Consider the following 18,453-nt stretch of genomic DNA (forward strand, 5'->3'; position numbering starts at 1 on the left):
CAGCTTTTTCTGTACAGGCGTTCAATGTTGGTATTTTGGTTACCAGGTTACTGTAATCACTTAGACCAGTGGAAAGTAAGTCTAGGCGTGTTGTTGCTTTTTATTCATTCAACCTTTGAGATAGAGGCTGAGAGGGAGCATACATTTGCTGACTATATCTGGCATATCAAATGAATTGAACTGATATTGAAGAATTATAGTGCCAATAGAAAATAACAGAAAGAGTTTGACAAACAAGCAACAGTACTAATATGTACTGGTTAAACAAAATCTCTTGAATACAATTATTGTGATGGCTTGAATCTTAATGGCAAGGTCAGCCTCAGTAGCAATGATTAACAGTACAAGCACAATTAGCTTGGTCCTTAGTATGAGCCGGCTGCCATCTTGTGTTGTAACACTGTATCTCTAGGTTCAAATGTGGCCCATGCACCAGTGATCACAAAGGGGCAACAGTTCATTGGTGACGAACAGGTAATGTAGAGGCCTGCAATGGTTGGATTAATATTACAGCTAGTATCATTGGATGTGTACATGTGTTAAATCCCTCATCTCCATGTGTAGAGAGTATCTCAGATGAATATAATGCCTTGGGATCAACAGTTCCTCTGCTGTCAGGTCTGTCAGTTCCCCTTGCTGCATGCATACACTATGTACTGACTGACCCCATTAGTTTCAGAGGTTTATACTGTAATTGTGATTAAAGAACTGTTGAATCAATTTTATATTTATTATAAAATAATAGTAGTTATATCCAACATAATACTGAGTAACAAAGATTACAGGCCAAATTATTTTATACACACTCATAAGCAAATGCCCGTAAGCATATACCCTCATAAACGAGGACAGACACGCGCAGGTTCATATGAACGAAACATATGACTATGACACACCTCCCTCGCCAGCCTCGTCTCACTCACAGGTAGCAGATCTGATAGTATGAATCTATTCATGTGGAGATTATCCAGCTGACCTTTTGTATAAGATGGTTAAGGAACCTTAATATAGCCGGGGTGGAAAGATTATTGCCATTTTATCATCAGGCTTGTCTTATTATCTCATAGACCGCCATACATCTCAATGATAGGATTGGACTGGGATGGCCTCCTTCATAGTGATCACCTGATCAGTTTTGCATGAGCAGATCCTGGTTCACCTTCAACACTATTAAGAGAAAAGCTTGCTGATGACAATGGGATTGGACTCAGCCCTCCTTCCCCTGTCATTGCAGGTGTATCCTCTGTTCACAGCAGGACCTAACTAATGTGCCTAACCTGCCTGCCCTCTTTATTCAGGGTGTTTTGGGATAACATGGAGTGAATGTGTCCACTTTTTTATTTGCCAGTAATCAATAGATAATTGGTTTTGGGTTTGAATACTGGAACTGGGGTAGAACCAGTACATCCCTAACCCAAGATGAGTGCGACAAAGGAAGATGTTGAAAAGTTCCTGGATGGGAACCCGGCTTTCGCCCAGGGCTACTTCAACAAGAAGCTCACACCAGGGGCCCTCTCTGTGATGGCGGGGATCCCGGAGTCCAATGTGGATTTTGGGATGTTACAGGAGCTGAGCCAGATAGAGGAAGGCCAGATCCTTTTCGACCTGATCAAAGAAATGCAGGAGAATGTGAACATGGAGAAAGTGGTGTTCAAGATCCTGAAGAGGATCGTCGCCCTGATCCAAGCTGACCGCTGCAGCCTGTTCATGTACCGGGAGAGGAACGGCATCGCGGAGCTAGCCACGCGTCTTTTCAACATCACCACAGAGTCTGAGCTGGATGACTGTGTGGTTCACCCTGACCACGAGATAGTCTTCCCCCTGGACCTTGGGGTGGTGGGAAATGTGGCCCAGACCAAGAAACACATCAATTTGAAAGATGCCAATGAGGTAAGAGTTAGATTGTGGAAATGAAACATACACGTGGGCTGTGGTAGTGATGGGGACAGACAGACAGTGTCCCAGAGGTTAGGACATAAACATTGTGGTAGTGGTTGGGACAGACAGACAGTGTCCCAGAGGTTAGGACATAAACGTTGTGGTAGTGGTTGGGACAGACAGACAGTGTCCTAGAGAATAGGAGCCAGAGGTAGTGATGGGGACAGACAGACAGTGTCCCAGAGGTTAGGACATAAATGTTGTGGTAGTGGTTGGGACAGACAGACAGTGTCCTAGAGAATAGGAGCCAGAGGTAGTGATGGGGACAGACAGACAGTGTCCCAGAGGTTAGGACATAAACGTTGTGGTAGTGGTTGGGACAGACAGACAGTGTCCTAGAGAATAGGAGCCAGAGGTAGTGATGGGGACAGACAGACAGTGTCCCAGAGGTTAGGACATAAACGTTCTGGTAGTGGTTGGGACAGACAGACAGTGTCCCAGAGGTTAGGACATAAACGTTGTGGTAGTGGTTGGGACAGACAGACAGTGTCCCAGAGGTTAGGACATAAACGTTGTGGTAGTGGTTGGGACAGACAGACAGTGTCCCAGAGGTTAGGACATAAACGTTGTGGTAGTGGTTGGGACAGACAGACAGTGTCCTAGAGAATAGGATCCAGAGGTAGTGATGGGGACAGACAGACAGTGTCCCAGAGGTTAGGACATAAACGTTGTGGTAGTGGTTGGGACAGACAGACAGTGTCCCAGAGGTTAGGACATAAACATTGTGGTAGTGGTTGGGACAGACAGACAGTGTCCTAGAGAATAGGAGCCAGAGGTAGTGATGGGGACAGACAGACGGTGTCCCAGAGGTTAGGACATAAACGTTGTGGTAGTGGTTGGGACAGACAGACAGTGTCCCAGAGGTTAGGACATAAACGTTGTGGTAGTGGTTGGGACAGACAGACAGTATCCCAGAGGTTAGGACATAAACGTTGTGGTAGTGATGAGTACAGACAGACAGTGTCCCAGAGTCTAGGAACCAGTGGCTTCAGTGTGATTGTGTCAATAGCCTTTTTCAGGGGCCTTATCACACACTCCCACATGATAATATATTTTAGCTGTACCTACTGCCACAAATAACAAACACATACAAAATAGATAGATGCATCAAGTTCATATTCAGCCAGACAAACAAGTGAATAGTTATTTATTCCGTGAGTATCTTAACATACACATAGTTTTCACATGTTATTCTTGTTAAAACATAGTGCCACATAAAGTAGTATGGCAACTATACTGTTCTGTGGGGAGCTTCTAAATGTATATCTGGAGACAATATAAATCCTCTCGACAGACATAATCCAGTTATTATATATCCCATTACCCCCTGCTGTATCTGGGATTATGGCACCTGTCTTGGGGCGTTTACATTGGGGTCAGCATGAAGCTATTTATACATTTATACATTTATATTTCACATTGCCCAAATTTACATTCACTCTTGATATTGAAGTATATTTCTTAACAGAATAGCTACATATATCCCTTTTATACATGGTCTTTTGTCTTGAATTTGCTAGAGGTTAACATGTATTAATCTGTGGTCTATAATGATATGTAAACTGAAAAAGGCTCCACACCAAGCCTATGTATTGACTTATAGACCCATCTTAACACATCCATGTGTGATCTCTGATGTCAGTGATTTGTTTGGTTTTCTGCCATACAGAGCAGTCACTTCAGCTCGTTTGTTGATGACCTGACAGAGTACAAAACCAGGAACATATTAGCCTCGCCTATCATGAACGGAGAGGATGTGGTGGCTGTGATCATGGCCCTGAACAAGACCACTGGACCCCACTTCACCACTGAGGATGAGGATGTGAGTACTGAGGATTAAGTGAGTCACTGAGAATATGATCCACACATCTCTCTATGTGTCAGCAGGGAAATCCCACACAGTCACAATGGAAATACTATGATGAGGTCATTACTGGTCACCATAGCAGCACCCACCCTTAGCACACGCTCCAGCAGGTATATTTCACTGGTCACCCACAAAGCCTAATCGTCCTTTGGCAGCCTTTCCTTCCAGTTCTCTGCTGCCAATGATTGGAACAAATTGCAAGAATCACTGAAGCTGGAGACTCATATCTCCCTCACTAACTTTAAGCATCAGCAGTCGGAGCAACTCACAGATCACTACACCTGTACATAGCCCATCTGTAAATAGCCCATCCAACTACCTCATCCCCATATTGTTATTTATTTATTATAATTTTTTTGCTCCTTTGCACCCCAGTATCTGCACACTCCAGTGTTAAATTGCTAAACTGTAATAACTTCACCACTACGGCCAACTTATTATCTTACCTCCCTAATCTTACCTCATTTGCACACACTGTATATAGATTTTTTTCTATTGTGTTATTGACTGTACGTTTGTTTATTCCATGTATAACTCTGTGTTGTTGTTTGTGTCGCACTGCTTTGCTTTATCTTGGCCAGGTCGCGGTTGTAAATGAGAACTTGTTCTCAACTGGCCTACCTGGTTAAATAAAGGTGAAATAACATTTAAAAAAATAAATTACATGACGTTAGTGCCTGAATTAGTTGGGGATGGGAGGCAGGTAGCCTAGTGGTTAAGAGTGTTGGGCCAGTAACCGAAAGGTTGCTCATTTGAATTCCCGAGCAAGGCACTTAACTCTAATTGCTCCTGTAAATTGCTCTGGATAAGAGCATCTGCTAAATTACTAAAAAGGTAATCAAGAGGCCTTCCCCAATCCCAAAGTTTGTTCACTGAAAGTATATGCAGCATACAAACACTGAATGTATATGCAGCATACAAACACTGAAAGTATATGCAGCATACAAACACTGAATGCTGTTGTAGAACACAAACATGTCCAACAAGGAACGCGTACAAACTGTATTGCCTTTATGAAGAGGATGGTCACATTTACACCTGTTTCCACATACAGTACATGCGTTCATTCTTCTTGCCTTCCCTCTACCACCTTAATTACACATCAATGTATGTCACTCACTCTAAGAATAATTCAGATTTTCTGTCTGCCAGCTTTTTCTGAAGTATCTCAGAATAGCCTCTTTGAACCTGAAGATTTACCAGCTGAACTACCTGTACAACTGTGAGACTCGAAAAGGACAGGTGAGTCTGCTGTCTGCACTGATATTCAGAGGAAGGAATAGTTGTCAATGACAATATGGTGCACACACAAAAAAGGCTCTTATTTAGCTTTCACACATTTATGGATATAGCAACCAACTGATTCTTAACTAATCCTTTGTGGTTGTTCATTTCTGTCGGGTATAGGTCCTGTTGTGGTCCGCCAACAAGGTGTTTGAGGAGCTGACAGACATTGAGAGACAGTTCCATAAAGCCCTGTATACAGTGCGGGCATACCTGAACTGTGACAGGTACTCTGTGGGCCTACTGGATATGACAAAGGAGAAGGTGATGCTCTGTCTGCATGTATCCGGGTCATTCTTCAATTGCGGTGACATTTTGGCATGGCATTTTGGGAAAAAATGACTTAATTTGTCTAAAATGTGTTTTGTTTAAATGTATTTGGGCACATCTTCCTATTCTAAATCAACTAATATGGCAGTTGAATTACTTGAATTTGTATCATTTGTATCATTATGATAACATTCTGCCACCAGGAGGAGTAGCAACACCGTTGACGGTAACACAATGACACACTTTAAATACATTAAGATTGACTTAAATGGTCACAGATGCTCAAATCGAAGGTCAATAACCCCTTAAAAATAATTTATTAAAGTGATATAATTAATCATGTTGCGCACAACGTAATTTCCCTGCATTTAAATTGAGTAACACCAATTCCACTTTTGATTTAGACATACCAAATGTTCAATGGAATCCTCAAGCCTTATGACATACTAAAAGGGTGTGATTGTAACGGGTGTCGTCGTCGGTGAGGAGGAATCGGACCAATGCGCAGCGTTGTGAGTGTTCATGACTTTTATTGAAACTGAACACTTAAACAAAAATAACAAAGAGAATACACAAAACCGAAACGGTCCTGTCATGTGAAGAACACTAAACAGAAAACAACTACCCACAAAACATAGGAGGAAAAAAGCTACCTACGATAGTCAGCTGTCCCTGATTGAGAACCATACCCGGCCAAAACAAAGAAATACAAAACATAGAAAAAGAACATAGAATGCCCACCCCAAATCACACCCTGACCAAACCAAAATAGAGACATAAAAAGCTCTCTAAGGCCAGGGTGTGACAGTGATAAGCAAATAATTTTCTTTAATATAGACCCCTCCCCCGATAACAGTTTGCCACTGGAGGGAATCTCCAAATCTCAAAACATGTCACTACAGTACTTTAATGCACAAACATAAGGTTTTGCAGTATAAAGTACTTGCATTATGTTTTATCATTGATAATCAGTAAAATATAAACAAAAATATGTATGATTTGTAACTATTTGTCATGTTGAAGTGTTTTTTCATGGTTGCAAAGGTGAGGGACGTAAATGCCACCGCAATTCAAGAATGACCAAGACATTTAGTCATCTTAAAGACGTTATTATGGGTCCTCTGGTAATACTGTAGCCTACATGACATATCTCATATGGCACTATACAGTATATTATTAATATGCTGTGTGTGACAATCCATCTGTGTCATTGCTTTGTTGCTATAGGAGTTCTTTGACATCTGGCCAGTGTTGATGGGAGATCAGCCCCCCTACGCTGGACCTGTTACTCCAGATGGCAGAGTAAGTGTTCATATCTATCTACTTATTACCACATGAACAGCTCTTTACCGTTTTGCTTTTGTTCTGCAAATTCTCATTTGTGATTGTTTTGGGGGGCTATCTGTGATTGCAGGAAGTCATATTCTACAAAGTCATTGATTATATTTTGCATGGAAAAGAGGATATCAAAGTTATCGCGTATGTTTCTCTCACCTTTCTCTGAACATTTGTGTATAGTTGAAGTAGTTACAACCCTGTATGACACTGTATAGAGGGATAATCAATGTGTGTTGTCTGACTATCTCCTGTCAACAGGACTCCCACTCTAGAACACTGGGTGTTGTGTACTGGATTGCCCACATATGTGGCCGAAACTGGTCTTGTAAGTTCCCCCTTTTAACTAGCATTCCAGTAGTGTTTGAAATGCTTTCAGAATTTGGAATTGACTTAAAATGCGAGAACATTCAAATTGCCACGATTTGCATGTGTTGTTGATGCTGTACTGTTTATTATTAATATCTAGATATGTAACATCATGAATCCCACAACAGAGGAGATGTTCAAGTTTCAGGTACATTTTGCTTCATTATATAATCAGGTATCCTTATATGTAGTTTTGGCAAAAAGCTGAGCAACTTGCCTAATTCCTGTTGAGCATTTACTTTGTGTCTTCCCATGATGCAGTCAGAGCCCTTGGATGACAGTGGTTGGACCATAAAGAATGTGCTGTCCATGCCAATTGTTAACATGATGGAAGAGATTGTGGGCGTGGCTACATTCTACAACAGGAAAGATGGGAAGCCATTCGACCAGCAGGATGAGGAGCTAATGGAGGTACTTTACTATACTACAGCACTCAGTTGATTTCTCAACTCCTTCTGTCTTCACAGAGAAGTGGTCAAGTAAAGTGACTCGAGAAAGCCTTCTTCTGCTCCTGCTTTGTGTAGACCACATTGACTTTAGTGAACCCTACTCAAAATGATATTGTGACTGTCTGTCTCCCAATGTTGCAAATAAAATTAAATCAAAGTTTATTGGTCACGTACACAGATTTGCAGATGTTATCGCAGGTGCAGCAAAAGGCTTGTGTTTCTAGCTCCAACAGTTCAGTAATACCTAGCAATAAAAAAATAACAATACACATATAATCCAGAAATATATTTTAATGAAGAGATATTAGAATGAGCAATGTCAGAGACCAGAATATATATATATATATATATATATATATATAGTTACTTCAGAAAGTATTTAGTCCCCTTCATTAGTCCCCTTCATTTAGTCCCCCTCATTATTTTGTTATTCAAAAATTGATTAAATAAAACAATAGTGGTCCTAAATCGAAGCCTTGAGGAACACCGAAATTTACAGTTGATTTGTCAGAGGACAAACCATCCACAGAGACAAACTGTTATCTTTCCGACAGATAAGATCTAAACCAGGTCAGAACTTGTCTGTGTAGACCAATTTGGGTTTCCAATCTCTCCAAAAGAATGTGGTGTGTTCGATGTATTGAAAGCAGCACTAAGATCTAGTAGCAAGAGGACAGATGCAGAGTCTCGGTCTGACGCCATTAAAAGGTAATTTACTACCTTCACAAGTGCAGTCTCAGTGCTATGATGGGGTCTAAAACCAGACGGAAGCGTTTCGCATACATTGTTTGTCTTCAGGAAGGCAGTGAGTTGCTGTACAACAGCTTTTTCTAAAATGTCAGTGTGCACTGCGCCCAGCCTGCCACAGGAGTCACTAGTGAGCGATGGGATAAGGACATCCCTGCTAGCCAAACCCTCCCGTAACCCGGACAACGCTGGGCCAATTGTGCGCCACCCCATGGGTCTCCCGGTCGCGGCCGGCTGTGACAGAGCTTGGAATTGACCTCAGAATCTCTAGTGGCACAGCTAGCATTGCGATGCAGTGGCTTAGACGAGGGCTCCATCATTCTTAAATGGAAGAACTTTGGAACCACCAAGACTCTTCCTAGAGCTGGCTGCCAAACTGAGCAATCGGGGGAGAATGGCTTTGGTCAAGGAGGTGACCAAGAATCCGATGGTCACTTTGACAGAGCTCTAGAATTCCTTTGTGGAGATGGGAGGACCTTCCAAAAGGACAACCATCTCTGCAGCACTCCACCAATCAGGCCTTTATGGTAGAGTGGCCAGACAGAAGCCACTCTTCAGTAAAAGGCACATGACAGCCTGCTTGGAGTTAGAAAAAAAAAAAAGGCACCTAAAGACTCTCAGACCATGAGAAACAAGATTGTCCGGTCTGATGAAACCAATATTGAACTCTTTGGCCTGAATGTCAAGCGCCATATCTGGAGGAAACCTGGCACCATCCCTACAGTGAAGCATGGTGGTGGTGGCAGCATCATGCTGTGGGGATTTATTCAGCAACAGGGACAGGGAGACTAGTCAGGATCGAGGCAAAGATGAATGGAGCAAGTACGGAGAGATCCTTCATGAAACACCGGTCTCAACGTCAACAGTGAAGAGGCGACTCCGGGATGCTGGCCTTCTAGGCAGAGTTCCAAAGAAAAAGCCATATCTCAGACTGGCCAATAAAAAGAAAAGATTAAGATGGGAAAAAGAACACAGACACTGGACAGAGGAACTCTGCCTGGAAGGTTAGAATCCCAGAGTCGCCTCTTCTCAGTGGTGCATCTGTAGAAGTTTGTAAGGGTCTTAGGGGCCAAGCTGAATTTTGTCAACCTCCTGAGGTTAAAGAGGCGCTGTCGCACCATCTTCACCTTGTTGTCTGTGTGAAGGGACCCTTTCAAGTTGTCAGTATTGTGCACGCTGAGGAACTTTTGCTTTTGACCCTCTGCACTACGGCCCCGTCGATGTGGATGGGGGTGTGCTCGGTCTGCTGTCTCCTGTAGTCCACGATCAGCTCCTTCATTTTGTTGACTTGGAGGGAGTCATGGGTGAACATGGAGTACAGGAGGGTGCTGAGCACGCTCCCCTATGGGGCCCCTGTATTGAGGACCAGTGTGGCGGAGGTGTTGTTGCCCACCTTCCCCATTTGTCTTCATCAGGACTTTCAAGTCTTCACCAAGTTTTACCATGTTGGCTACTGAATAAACCTTTGTTTGACATTGTTTCTGTCTGTCTCCCCAGGCTATGACTAACTTCCTGGGCTGGTCCCACCTCAACACAGACACTAATGACAGGATGAAAATGATGGAGAACCGGAAAGACATAGCCCAGGACATGGTTCTCTACCACGTCAAGTGCCGTGATGATGAAATACAGACAATCCTGGTGAAGACTTGCTCAAAGATATTGTACACACCAAAGATCTAACCCCTTTATACGAGAAGTATTGTTTTAATGTTTGACACTCGTTGTTGTTTCATGTATATTAGAAAACCAGGCAGTATTTCAACAGAGAGCCCTGTGACTGTGAAGAGGATGAGTTTCTGCAGATTCTGGTACTACCACGTTATATTTGTAAAATAACAGTTTGGTCATCCTCTGGTTCCAGATTAACTGGAACAGTAGGCCTGCATTTGAAACTTCTACATTCATATGGCCATATGTTTAGTTTGCTGTTAATAATGCCATAATAATCATGCATTATAATACAGAAAAAAGAGCTACCCGGCCCCAAGAAGTTTGAGATCTACGAGTTCGGGTTCTCTGACTTTGACTGCACAGAGCTGGAGCTGGTGATGTGTGGGATCCAGATGTACTATGAGGTCGGAGTGGTCAAGAAGTTCCAAGTTCCACAGGAGGTAACTTACTGTACACTCATGATCTGTACTGCAACAACTTTCAATGCTGGGGAAGTGTCAATTTGAGGAAATACTCTGAAAATACTGTCTATATGAACATGTAGGTATGCTGCTAGTTAATTTATTGCTCTCCCATAATATCTGTTTATGTTCTAATTCTCTACTTCCAAATCCCATGAAAATCATCAGGTTCTGGTGCGTTTCCTGTTCTCTATCAGCAAAGGCTACAGGAAAATCACCTATCACAACTGGCGCCACGGTTTCAATGTTGGGCAGACTATGTTCACACTGTTGACGGTAGGAGTGCTTAAGCCTCAGTAGTAATGTACTTAATTTGTTTCACAGAAAATAAAAGGCATATTTTCTTACAGATATCCTAATTTGACTAGATTCTCACATTAGGAAAATAATCCTGCAGCAACATGGGTTGATATGCTTTTTGTTAGGACAAATCAAGTCTGACATTTCAAAGTGGGTATTACGAACTTTAGAAGCCTTTTTAAACCTCAAATATACTACAGTTGGCATTTTCTGCTGCACAGGAATATTCTCTGCAACAACAATTTGTATTTGCCCAAAAACTTAACTGAAAGACATTATTAAAAGACATCTCTAATTCTTAATGTCAAACTGCTGTGTTTTTTTGTGTCAAGACAGGGAACCTGAAAAGGTACTACACAGATCTGGAGGTGATGGCCATGATCACATCTGCTTTTCTCCATGATATCGACCACAGGGGGACAAACAACCTCTACCAGGTGAAGTGAGTACTCCTGAGAATCTCTGCTCTCTGAGAGTTGGTACAACAAGCTCTTCATATATCTCTAGGTCTCTTCTTTTACAATCTCTCTCATTGCAACTGTAAATGTAGAGAAGCACTTGGATTAGCTTTGTGTGATGAATGGCTTATGATGAGCTCCCTGTACAGTGAGTGGTCTGGTCCCTCCTCATCGACAGATCGGGTAACCCACTAGCCAAGCTTCACGGCTCGTCTGTCCTGGAGAGGCATCATCTAGAATTTAGCAAGTTCCTTCTGGCAGACGAGGTACGTAAGGCTTTTGAATCTCAACTACTGCAGTAGCACCTTTGATGTCAATTATTTATTTATTGGTACTCTTTACTTCCATGTTGATCACATGACGCTTTCGTCTAACTCCTCCTCCCTCCCACCAGTCCCTGAATATCTACCAGAACCTCAACAGAAGACAGAACGAGCATGCCATCCACCTCCTGGACATTGCCATCATTGCAACAGACTTGCAACTCTATTTCAAGTGAGTAATGGCATTTTATTTGTCACATGCTTCGTAAACAACAGGTGCACACTAGTGAAATGCTTACTTACTACGGCTCTTTTTCCAACAATGCAGAGTTAAATATAAAAACACACTGAACAAAGAAAATAAACTAAACATGAAACAATTTCAAAGATTTTACTGAGTTACAATTCATATAAGGAAATCAGCCCTAATCTATGGATTTCACATGGCTGGGAATACAGATATGCATCTGTTGGTCACAGATACCTTAAAAAAAGGTAGGGGCGTGGATCAGACCACCATTCTCCTCATGCATCTCCTTCGCATAGAAATGATCAGGCTGCTGATTGTGGCTTGTGGAATGTTGTCCCAATCCTCTTCAATAGCTGTGTGAAGTTGCTGGATGTTGGCGGGAACTGGAACACACTGTAGTACACGTCATTCCAGAGCATCCCAAACATGCTCAATGGGTGACATGTCTGGTGAGTATGCAGGCCATGGAAGAACTGTAACATTTTCAGCTTCCAGGAATTGTGTACAGATCCTTGCGACATGGGGCTGTGCATTATCATTTTGAAACATGAGGTGATGGCGGTGGATGAATGACACGATAAAATACAATTGTGTTTGTTGTCCGTAGCTTATGCCTGCCCATACCATAACTCCACCGCCACCATGGGGCACTCTGTTCACAACCTTGACATCAGCAAACCGCTCGCCCACACGACACCATACACGCTGTCATCGGCCCGGTAGTTGAAACCCCGGGATTCATCTGTTAAGAGCACATTTCTCCAGCGTGCCAGTGGCCATAGAAGGTGAGCATTTTCCGACGCCTAACTTCAGTTAGGTCAAGACCCTGGTGGACAATGAGCATGCAGATGAGCTTCCCTGAGATGGTTTCTGACAGTTTGTGCAGAAATTCTTTGGTTGTGCAAACCCACAGTTTCATCAGACAATCCCGCAGGTGAAGAAGCCGGATGTGGAGGTCCTGGGTTGGCGTGGTCACACATGGTCTGCGGTTGTGAGGCCAGCTAGACATACTGCCAAATTCTCTAAAATGACATTGGAGGCGAATGTGGTAGAGATGGTAGAGAAATGAACAGTCAATTTTCTGGCAACAGCTTGGGTGGACATTCCTGTAGTAGGCATGCCAACTGCACGCTCCTTCAAAACTTGAGACATATTTGGCATTGTGTTGTGTGACAAAACTGCACATTTTAGAGTGGCCTTTTACGGTCCCCAGCACAAGGTGCACACATATTCTTTAATCAGCTTCTTGATATGCCACACCTGTCAGGTGGATGGATTATCTAGGCAAAGGAGAAATGCTCACTAACAGGGATGTAAACAAATTTGTTAAGCATTTTAAGAGAATTAAGCTTTTTGTGCTTATGGCAAATGTCTGATCTTTTATTTCAACTTATGAAACATGGGACCAACACTTTACATGTTTCGTTTATATTTTTGATCAGTATATATTTTTAGTCCAGCAAATTCACCCAATTCTATCTGGACATGAATGATACACTGAGTACACCAAACAGTGGTACCTGATATTAGGTTGAATATAAAACATGGGACCAACACATTCTTCCTTCAGCTGTTCAGTGTAATAATAGAAACAGTAACACAAGGAATAAATACACAGTGAATAACAATAACGAGTAAAAATAGCGTGGCTGTACAGTATACAAGGAGTACCGAGACAGTGTGCAGGGTTCAAGATAATTGAGGTAGCTATGTACACACACGTAGGGGTTAAATAAACATTAAATAAAAACAATTTTAAAAAGGGGTAAAGTCACTAGGCAACAGAATAGATCATAGCATGTGATGAGTGTGTGTGTGTGTGTGTGTGTGTGTGTGTGTGTGTGTGTGTGTGTGTGTGTGTGTGTGTAGTCAGTATGCATGTGTGCGTGTGTTATGTGTGTGTGGACGTACAGTTGAAGTCGGAAGTTTACATATACTTAGGTTGGAGTCATTAAAACTCGTTATTCAACCACTCCACAAATTTATTTTTAAACAAACTATAGTTTTGGCAAGTCGATTAGGACATCTACTTTGTGCATGACAGAAGTAATTTTTCCAGCAATTGTTTACAGACAGATTATTTCACAAATAAATCATTGTATCACAATTCCAGTGGATCAGAAGTTTGCATTTACTAAGTTGACTGTGTCTTTAAACAGCTTGGAAAATTCCCCAAAATTATGTCATTGCTTTAGAAGCTTCTGATAGGCTAATTGACATCATTTGAGTCAATTGGAGGTGTACCTGTGAATGTATTTCAAGGCCTATGTTCAAACTCAGTGCCTCTTTGCTTTACATCATGGGAAATCAAAAGAAATCAGCCAAGACCTCAGAAAAACAATTGTAGACCTCCACAAGTCTGGGTCATCCTTGGGAGCAGCCGTCATACCGCTCAGGAAGGAGACGCGTTCTGTCTCCTAGAGATTAACGTACTTTGGTGCGAAAATTGTAAATCAATCCTAGAACAGCAGCAAACGACCTTGTGAAGATGCTTGAGGAAACCGGTACAAAAGTATCTATATCACAGTAAAACAAGTCCTATATCAACATAACCTGAAAGGCCGCTCAGCAAGGAAGAAGCCACTGCTCTAAAACCACCATAAAAAGCCACACTACGGTTTGCAACTGCACATGGGGACAAAGATTGTACTTATTGGAGAAATGTCTTCTGGTCTGATGAAACAAAAATAGAACTGTTTGGCCATAATGACCATCGTTATGTTTGGAGGAAAAAGGAGGACGCTTGCAAGCCGAAAAACACCATCCCAACTGTGAAACACGGGTGTGGCAGCATCATGTTGTGGGGGTGCTTTGCTGCAGGAGGGTCTGGTGCAATTCACAAAATAGATGGCATCATGAGGTAGGACAATTATGCGGATATATTGAAGCAACATCTCAAGACATCAGTCAGGAAGTTAAAGCTTGGTTGCAAATGGGTCCTCCAAATGGACAATGACCCCAAGCATACTTCCAAAGTTGTGGTAAAATGGCTTACGGACAACAAAGTCAAGATATTGGAGTGGCCATCACAAAGCCCTGACCTCAATCCTATAGAAAATGTGTGGGCAGAACTGAAGAAGCGTGTGCGGGCAGGGAGGCCTACAAACCTGACTCAGTCAGGAGGAATGGGCCAAAATTCACCCAACTTATTGTGGGAAGCTTGTGGAAGGCTACCCAAAACATTTGACACAAGTTAAACAATTTAAAGGGAATGCTACCAAATATTTATTGAGTGGCCACTTCTGACCCACTGGGAATGTGATGAAAGAAATAAAAGCTGAAATAAATAATTCTCTCTACTAATTCTCTCTACTCTCTCTACTATTCTGACATTTCACATTCTGAAAATAAAGTGGTGATCCTAACTGACCTAAAACAAGGAATTTTTACTCTGATTAAATGTCAGCAGTTGTCTAAACTGAGTTTAAATATATTTGGCTAAGGTGTATAAACTTCTGACTTCAACATGTGTGTACTGTATGTGTGTGTGTTGGGGTCCAGTGTGTTTGCTGAGGTTGCAGGAGAGTTAATGCCCAAATGGGAACTACAAATGTGGCTCATGCGCACAGTGTATTAGCACTATAAAAACATCTTTCTTCATACATTCATATACAGCTTGAAAGATCCCTGTTAGGGGTATCATCTCATGCAAGACCAAGGGAGTAATCTCATCACCTGTTCATGTGGAAAAGCCTACGTAAGACAAACGAAAAGACAATTAAAACAATGCATAGTTGAACACCGCAGCTCAATCAGGTGTAACAACATTGATTATCCAGTAGCAGCTCACTTTGTTGAAGCTAACCATCCAATCCCCTCCCTCAAATACACAGGCATTGAGCATGTTGCTCTACCAAGGAGAGGAGGTTACATTGAGATCCTACTACTACAAAGGGAGGCTTACTGGATATTCTATCTAAAAACATTGACCCCTAGTTGCCTGAATATTGACTTTGATCTCAGGCCCTTCTTATGAACATATTTTTCCTTTATGAACAAGTCTTATAAATGTATATATTATTTCTATAGCTTATTAGCGTACAACTAATATGTTCCCCTTGTTGATGATGCTCATTATACATTAAGGTTGAACCAAAAGATTACATGTAACAAATATGAAATGATGTGAAATTGAATGAAACAATAATGCATGTTGATGCTAATATGATGTACAATATTCCATTATATTTCTATATGATAGCAATAGTGTAATGTATTTAATATGCCATATAATATTTTTTAACAGTTTAACTAATTCATTTTAATGAACTTAATCATTATGAAACACCTCTCACTATTGTCATTGGTTGCACTAATTGCACTGTTTGTCTACATAACCTGGTTCAAATCTTAGGAAGAATGTATTGTTGTTAATGTGGACTCTTTCTCTGCATATTGAAGCACTGTTAATCCAAATGTTTGCTTTTCACAGCTTTAGCTGCAACGATCATGCCTACTTAGCCCTGTAAAGTTGTGGAAAACAAGATTTCACAATACACAGCTTATAACTTTAACAGAATGTATAAATCTCTGTTTTTTCCAATGTCACCAGGAAGCGAACAATGTTCCAGAAGATTGTTGACCTATCAAAGACCTACGAAGATGAGAAGAAGTGGGTGGACTGGATGTCACTGGAGACGACCAGGAAAGAGATTGTCTTGTGAGTGCAGTTCATGGTAGGGGGAGGATTGTAGTGATAGTGGGATATTTAGGATTATAACATGCACATTGGATGGTATCTTAGCACTTCTACTTTGCTCTGATACCTCCAATAATTCTCCTCAAAGGGCCATGATGATGACAGCATGTGACCTGTCAGCCATCACTAAACCATGGGAGGTGCAAAGCAAGGTGAGGAGATCCTCAGATTATATCCTAATTATATACATTGAAGACATTTTAGCAGAAGCTTTTGTGTTTCTGTAAATCAATAAAGATGTCCAACATAGTGAAATACTTGGGACTGTCTGGCTTCATCCAGGTGGCGCTGTTTGAAGCAGCTGAGTTCTGGGAGCAGGGTGACTTGGAAAGGGAAGTTCTTGAAAAACAACCCATTGTGAGTATATTCATTGTGTGTGTGTGTGTGTGTGTGTGTGTGTGTGTGTGTGTTTAATCATGTTTTTCTCCCTCCTTTCCTCCAGACTATGATGGACAGAAACTGCGCTGGCCAACTGCCCAAGCTGCAGTGTGGTTTCATTGACTTTGTCTGCACATTCATCTACAAGGTACAGTATGTACCACCACTTTTTCAGACTAGCTACATCTCTCAGTTTCACATCTATTGCTAAGCACAAAGTAAACCATGAATCATACATTCTATTGGATGTATAGAATAACCAAATGCACAACTGTCATTCAAACAAGCATTATTTAGTTAGCTGGCTTGACTGTCAGAAATAGAGCTCACTAGTTTATGTTTAGTTTATTTTTCCCATCAGGAATTCTCCCGCTTCCATCCGGCCATCCAGCCGATGTATGATGGCCTCCTAAACAACAGGAAGGAGTGGAAGGCCAAGCAGGAAGAGTACGAGGCCAAGCAGGCCATCCTGGAAGCCCAGTCAGGTCAGAGTGGAGGATATATTGCATTATTGCTCTGTAGTTTAGAGAGTATTTTGTCCGCAGTAAAAGTAACACAGATGATCCTTAACACGTACTTTATTTTCTATTCTTGTAATGTACAGGGTCCAAGACGTGCTCAGTGTGCTAGAGCCCGTTTTGGAGGTAGATCACTCCAGGATACATCACAGCCACACAGTCTTGCTGCCGGCCGGGGCAGGGCCAGCCTCACCTCAGAGCAGCTGTGGAAAGACAGCCTGCACTCACAGCATCAGAGCCTTGGAGAAGAGCCAGAGGGACTATTTAGCAGCCACGCAGAAAAGCCGTTGGACCTGCTGGTTACAGACCCATGTTGGCACATTATGGACACAACAGTCAAGTTTCTTCCTTCAGTTGAAGGGTAGTTGTCATTAGTTGCATTGGCAAATCCACAATTTAGAAGTTACCCCTGTCAATATGTTTCACGACCTTCGGAGGAATCCTGCAAGTAGACGTGTGGAGAGTATGCGTCTTATGTACACTAAGTTCCTGAAGGTCTTTATCAACCAATTTAAGGAACAAGAAATCACTAAATTCTGAAATATTTGTTTCTAAACATGTGGAATGTCCTATGAATATAACATTAATATGCATTGCTTCTCATTTGACCTTTTTCATACAGAATACTGTTAAATAATAAATTATTTTAAACAGTATTCTGTATTTTTTTAACATTTATTTTACCTTTATTTAACTAGGCAAGTCAGTTAAGAACAAATTCTTATTTTCAATGACGGCCTGGGAACAGTGGGTTAACTGCCTTGTTCAGGGGAACAGTGGGCTAACTGCCTTGTTCAGGGGAACAGTGGGTTAACTGCCTTGTTCAGGGGAACAGTGGGTTAACTGCCTTGTTCAGGGGAACAGTGGGTTAACTGCTTTGTTCAGGGGAACAGTGGGTTAACTGCCTTGTTCAGGGGAACAGTGGGTTAACTGCCTTGTTCAGGGGAACAGTGGGTTAACTGCTTTGTTCAGGGGAACAGTGGGTTAACTGCCTTGTTCAGGGGAACAGTGGGTTAACTGCCTTGTTCAGGGGAACAGTGGGTTAACTGCCTTGTTCAGGGGAACAGTGGGTTAACTGCCTTGTTCAGGGGAACAGTGGGTTAACTGCCTTGTTCAGGGGAACAGTGGGTTAACTGCCTTGTTCAGGGGAACAGTGGGTTAACTGCCTTGTTCAGGGGAACAGTGGGTTAACT

At 42.0% G+C, this 18,453-nt stretch overlaps 1 protein-coding gene across 3 annotated transcripts; it reads left to right on the forward strand.

Moving 5' to 3' along the window:
• The first annotated feature begins 1,377 nt into the window (after positions 1–1,377).
• LOC139422851 (rod cGMP-specific 3',5'-cyclic phosphodiesterase subunit beta-like) lies at positions 1,378–18,020 on the forward strand. Of its 3 annotated transcripts, none has more exons than XR_011635769.1 (22): positions 1,378–1,890; positions 3,608–3,760; positions 4,958–5,047; positions 5,213–5,353; positions 6,587–6,661; positions 6,774–6,838; positions 6,956–7,022; positions 7,164–7,211; positions 7,325–7,474; positions 9,757–9,900; positions 10,005–10,070; positions 10,227–10,373; positions 10,563–10,670; positions 11,027–11,136; positions 11,331–11,418; positions 11,547–11,647; positions 16,218–16,325; positions 16,453–16,516; positions 16,647–16,721; positions 16,807–16,895; positions 17,104–17,227; positions 17,347–18,020. XR_011635769.1 is itself a non-coding variant. In XM_071174263.1 (22 exons), the coding sequence occupies exons 1-22, from the start codon at positions 1,420–1,422 to the stop codon at positions 17,370–17,372; spliced, it is 2,505 nt and encodes an 834-aa protein (XP_071030364.1). In that variant the 5' UTR covers positions 1,378–1,419; the 3' UTR covers positions 17,373–18,020. The 3 variants fall into 3 exon arrangements, 2 of the variants coding, with proteins under 2 accessions (XP_071030364.1, XP_071030365.1); XM_071174263.1 differs by having other exon boundaries at positions 16,807–16,890; XM_071174264.1 differs by lacking the exons at positions 16,218–16,325; positions 16,453–16,516; positions 16,647–16,721; ... (1 more) ...; positions 17,104–17,227; positions 17,347–18,020 and adding an exon at positions 12,273–12,448.
• Positions 18,021–18,453: the final 433 nt, after the last annotated feature.

The sequence above is a fragment of the Oncorhynchus clarkii genome, chromosome 12 (assembly GCF_045791955.1).
Source record: "Oncorhynchus clarkii lewisi isolate Uvic-CL-2024 chromosome 12, UVic_Ocla_1.0, whole genome shotgun sequence".
Classification (NCBI taxonomy): Eukaryota; Metazoa; Chordata; class Actinopteri; order Salmoniformes; family Salmonidae; genus Oncorhynchus; species Oncorhynchus clarkii.